At 41.1% G+C, this 5,805-nt stretch overlaps 1 protein-coding gene across 1 annotated transcript; it reads right to left on the bottom strand.

Annotated features, from left to right (window-relative positions):
• Positions 1 to 1,408: 1,408 nt before the first annotated feature.
• LOC149239839 (protein ANTAGONIST OF LIKE HETEROCHROMATIN PROTEIN 1-like) lies at positions 1,409 to 2,710 on the bottom strand. Its single transcript, XM_089369987.1, has one exon. The coding sequence runs from the start codon at positions 2,708 to 2,710 to the stop codon at positions 1,409 to 1,411; it is 1,302 nt and encodes a 433-aa protein (XP_089226113.1).
• Positions 2,711 to 5,805: the final 3,095 nt, after the last annotated feature.

Here is a 5,805-nt window from a genome sequence, read left to right as displayed (position 1 = left end):
AGTCCAGCCAAGGCAGAACACAACTACATCTCTCAAGAATAGTAAAATGCTCTGTTCACATGCTCTAACAGCAGTTTTTCGCAAAGACAATAGTATTGAAAGTTATAGTATGCTTCCGACAGATGTTTGTGTGAATTTGTACCATGTAGAGGCAAGGGAAAGAATAAAATGGGTGCTCGATTAATATTGTCAGATGGAAAGGTAGGAAGTTTTAGCAAGCATGCTTCTCAAAAAAATGTCTCTTGGTAATAGTCTCGTGTTTACAAGTATGGCTGGGTGCCGCTGTAAAATTTAGTAGTCTAAATGGAAATTTTGTTTTTGTTAAAAAAAAAATCATTTAAATTTGTTTTAAAGATTAGTCTAACAGATATCATTGCAAATTCCTGCATTTATCAGCTTATATTAGTCTAATGACCAGTGTGAAACAGGGCTACCTAATACATGCATAGCAATGTTGGAAATACTGCCTGAAGAATACTCTCTAATTTGTCAACATTTTATATCACGATGTTAGAGGGTAGTATGCCTGGAACTGCAGGATCCAGGGCAGTCTAGGCCTAGGCCAAGCAGGCACAAATCACCAAGAAGCAGGAAGTTCATAAGCAAATTAATCCATGGTAGGTTTGGCTGTACACCTAGAAGACAAATGAAAGAATAAATAAACTGAAGCCATACAAGAAACGTTGGAAAAAGTGGAACACATTGGCAGAACGCTAAAGAAGTGAGTTAACACACCTAGAAAGATGCAGGGAGAACCAGCAAACAAGGGAGCTTATCAAGATTTTGTATCCCCGCTCAGATTTTATATATATGCAACCTCTGCGCATTGTTGGTCCTTTTAATATAAATTTCTTCTTTCTTCCCAGCCAAAAAGAATATTAATATTAATGTTTCAGATTTGCAAAAGAAAAGAGGTATAAATACAAACTAAGAGATGCCATAAGCAGTGAAAACATACACAGAAGATAAATTGGTTCTTCATATGCGCGGAAGATCACCCCAATCTCTATGCATGGCTGAGCCTGTTAATATAAATTTCTTTCTTTTACCCAGCCAACTAAAAAAACATTTTATATTATGACGCTAATATTAATGTTACACAGTTGAAAAAAATATAGAAACAAACTAACTAAGAGATGCCATAAGCAGTGGAAAAATATACAGAGGATAATTGATTCTTCAGATTCAGGAGATCGCCCTCATATGCAGTTCCCTTGACCCCTGAAATTCAAGTCCCGTGAAACAATAAACATTTATGTGCCCGCTGGAATGTGGTTTAATGGCAAGCAGCCGGGTGATCGAGCTTGTATTCGCCCAGAAACCTGAACTCAAATCCCAAGGTGCAAATCGTGAGCGACTTTGACAGCTTAGATAAGCCCGTCACAGAGAGGGACTCAATTCCCTACATCTACTTAGGTAGAGAAGAGCCCTCCAAAGTTCTTCTCGCCCAATCCCGGAACAGGGCTTCCCTGATTTCTTCGCCGGCGATCCTTGATTCTTGAGCAGGTCTGTATAGCACAGGCATTGATCTATTACCACTAGGATGACTGTCACCCTGAATTTCCTGCGGATCCGGCTCCCCCCACAGCTGACATATATTATGAAGCACACAGCAGGCCACTGCAAGCTGAGAAGCATGAATCAAGTGAACATTCATACATCTCAAGATCTTCCATCTGGTTTTCAGTATCCTAAACCCTTCTTCAATACAGGAGAACCCCTTCAAGAGCTGATCATCAAAGGCCTTTCTCAGGCCGTCCTCGGACCCAAAGGGGGTAATGCAGAAGGGCTCAATTGGGTACCCATCTCTAGCAACCATGAAGGGTTTCACAGGGACCCCGGCACCGCCCATGGAGATTACGGGCTCCTGCAGGGCGACACCGTCACGAATTTTCTGATGCAGCGCCGTGGATTGCTTGCAGGAAACGTCCCAGAAAACCTTGTTGGTATCGCATACCGCCTGGAGAAAAATGGAATGAAATTTGTAGGCCGGGCGGCATGACGAGGAGGTCGAGGGCGCGGCCGCAGAGTGGCGGGCAGGCTTGAAGTAGAGCTTGATGTGGGTACCGTCAATGGCGCCGCACATGTTGGGTAGGTTTGTCATCTGCTGAAAGGCGGCCACGATCCGCGAAAGGCGATCGCCGGTGGGGATCGCCACATAGCGCGAGTACAGCTTCGCCGGATCGGAGAGCGCCGCGGTGACGATTAGCGTATATTTCCCCACCGTGGAGGCACCCACGTTGTATTTCTCCGCGACCTGGCGGGCGCTGAGCCCATGGGCGAGCCGGAAGATGACCAGCGCCACCGCCCGGTCGACCTCCAGCGGCGCCCGGACGAAGAAACCGCAGTCGGACTGAATAAAGGGGCGGAGCTCCTCCACCACGTAGACGAAGCAGGCGTAGGACATGCTGTATTTCCGGCGGAACAGAGCATCTCGCGCTGCCGCGTCCAGATGGGGCGCCGCCCTGTTGAGCCGCCGCCACTCTGAGCCCCGCCGAGGCAGCTTCCACCACTCCCTCCCATCCTCTTCTTTCTCGTCCTGTTCCTCGCACAGCCAGGCCGCCGCCACCATGAGGAGCTTGAGGAATGCAAGGGGCATGAGAGGCCATGTATCAGAATACACATTACTAGTAGTACTAGTACTTGTACTAGTGCTCTCTTCAACCCCTATGGCACTGGATGCCCTCATTTCTCCTCTGCATAACTCCATTGCTAATACTGTTTGCAAAGATGTAAAACACAGCAATCCTTCCACATTCACAGTACTATTCTCATCCCCACCTCCCTCCTCCTCCTGATCTTCCTCTTCTTCTTCATCTTCCTCAGCCTCCTTTCTTTTCTTGCTCATATTTTCATTTTCATCCATTTGTACTCAAATTTGCAACCAGAAAGGAACAAACCAGCAGAGCCTTTCAGGCTTTGAGTCTCAACCCATGCTTCCCTGCAGTGCTACAGTGTCTTTCTCGACCCAACCCACATGCAGCTGTTTAAATGTCAACATAACTCAACAGACATTAGATATGGAGACACAGAGAAAGGGAGAGAAGCGGTGTGCTCGGAAAGAGTGAGAGTTGGTCAGGGTCGCTTTCCAAGGCATCTATTGACGAGATAGGGCCGTTCCAGCTCCAAGAGAAGTGCAGTGTGCTCACGGGGTGGGATTCGTATTTTATATTCATTTAATACAAGTCAAACGTTGACCACTAACACTCGGGGGTCGGGACAACTTAGGGCTGAAGGGTAAAAGGAGGGGTTTAATTAGTTCGCATCCCTATTACTCGGAATATAGAGACAACTTACGTGGCAACTGAGTTAATAAGCCAATATGTTTTGGAATTTTTTTAATACGAGGTTTTCTATTTATTTATATTTTTTAATTTAAATATATATTGAACTAATTCTTCCGTGATGGGTGGATGTCATGACGAGGACACTAGGGGACCATGCCTGTGACCTTGGAATGACGAGGAGGATTAATTCAGGGGTAGTGTGGCCACCCCTTGCATGTAGATTAAATTCCCTTTCATAAATATAACTTGTGTTAATGTGGAGAAGCTTGGAGATGGTGAGGTCTCACTTGGTTACTTGAAGTACCAGTGGATTTATTTTTGATCCACGATAGAATTCAAAGATGGATCTTGTAGAGATGTCACTCAAATGGATTGTCTATACTTGGCATGGCGGACAAACCAAGGGAAGTTTTCCCTCGTTGGACTTGATAGAGGAAAGCACAGCGTAATTCTCCTATTGAAAGGGTACCCTTCCATTCAAAATGGCCGTTTCTTAAGCTTCAGGATAAGCCTTTGAATTTTATATGGTATATCTTTCGGAAAAAAAAATTTACCAGAAGATATAGTGGAATTTCTCTATGGTTTGATTATTTTGTGGGGCCTCAACTATGAATATATGTTTGAGCCTATTGCATGTGTTTATGCACTTTATGGTGATGCTTGCAACAATCATCTAATGAAGTGGAATTTCTCTATGGTTTGATTATTTTGTGGGGCCTCAACTGTGAATATATGTTTGAGCCTATTGCATGTGTTTATCCACTTTATGGTGATGCTTGCAACAATCATCTAATGAACCGAGCCCAGAACTCCCTAGAGTTTCTTTTTTTCCTAATATTTGGGGTTCCTCGATCAATGTTTGTGTGGTTTCTCTTATGATGTCATTTTTGACATGTTGTTGGTAGTCGACCTCATTTGAGGGTTCTTTGTGAGTAAGTGCAATGTCACTTTAATATGGGTTTTTTCTGTCTACAACTTTTATCGGTCATCTATGGGTGAGTATATCATCAGTGTTGTAATATTTACTAAAGTTGGTAGTTGCGTGCTATATGGCTTGGGGTTAAGATTTGTGAGTGTTAACAAAAATGCTCATTGTTATCTATGGAAGATGGAGCATTAGAAGATGCAAAACGGGTGCAGGGGAGAGGGTCGTGGCCCCATGGGTGTAATAAAGCTCAACATCAGGTCCAAGAGGTTGCTGAGAGCTATCATGCAATGATTCCCCTTAATACCGAAAATGAGATTTGTAATTTAGAATCTCGGGTTGTTCAAGAAAGATAGGTCTTCTTGGATTCTAAGATCCTAGAAGATGTAGCCACTTGGATTCTTGTGAACACCCAAGGATGAAAGGAATGTTATTTTGGAGCATTGACCTTGTATTGGAAGATAAAGACTTTGCTAGGCAGAATCTTGATGGATAAACAAGCTAAGAGATACAACATCTTTTATGGGTTGAAGTATGTCAAGAGATATCAACGCAATAGAATTATCATCTAGACAAGATTGAAGAGAGGATTGCACACATCGAGCTCCATTTTCAGTGTAAACTAGATTTTCATGCTCCACCAAGATCAAATGATAGAGACACAACCTCGGTCACTTTTTCAAATACTTGAGTTTTCATTTTTATTTTTAGTTTTTGCTTTTACAGTGCATTCATAGAGAGCCTTGTCATGCTTGTAATGTTGATACTCCTTGAGTTTTGGACCAATTATTTTATGGTGTAGTCTAACTCATAGACGAAATGGCTTTTTCACCTAAACCCCCCCATACAATCTCAAGCAAGATTGTGATTTTTGTTGTTTAAAATATATTTTTGAATGCATAAACGGATTCAACACCCTGAAACCCTGGGGCACCCAAATTCTACAGATTAAACGACTTAAACTCAAATTTTTAAAATTTTATGTCTAATTTTGGTTAAAACTAACCAAAAAAGAGGACACTTTCATCTCTAAGTTAGACTACACCATTATTATATAGGTAGGTGGCCAAATTTATCTGGTTTCCCACTGAGCAGATTGAGACCACCTACCCTATGACAGATATGTGTATGATAACTGGTTGATGTACTTGTTTTCACTTATATATATGTGTGTGTGCGAGAGAAAGAGAGAAAATTTAATTGAAATTATAAAAAATTTGGAATTTTTTATAAAAAAATTTTCATTTTATTTAAAATTTGGTACAAAGTTTTAAAAATCATAAGTTTGAGTGGATTAATTTGCAAAACCAATTTTACAAAATTTTTTAGAGTGTTGAATACATTTATGCATTTAAAAATGTATTTTAAATAACAAAAAATCACATTCCCATTTAAAAAAACTATTTCATTAGAATACACCTAATTTATTAATTTAAATTATAATTATATTAATTTATTTTTCTGGCATTGGAAGAGATTGACTCATAAATTTAATTTTACAGTGTAATCTAAAAACCCACAAATTAGTTCGGAAAATAATGGAAATTCTAGAAAAATTATGATAAAATCCTCTATAAAATAAAATCTAAACGT

Source organism: Pinus tabuliformis, chromosome 8, assembly GCF_031772625.1.
Source record: "Pinus tabuliformis cultivar Carrire ecotype Pingquan chromosome 8, CPIR1, whole genome shotgun sequence".
Lineage (NCBI taxonomy): Eukaryota > Viridiplantae > Streptophyta > Pinopsida > Pinales > Pinaceae > Pinus > Pinus tabuliformis.
This window is presented reverse-complemented; position numbering and strand designations above follow the sequence as displayed.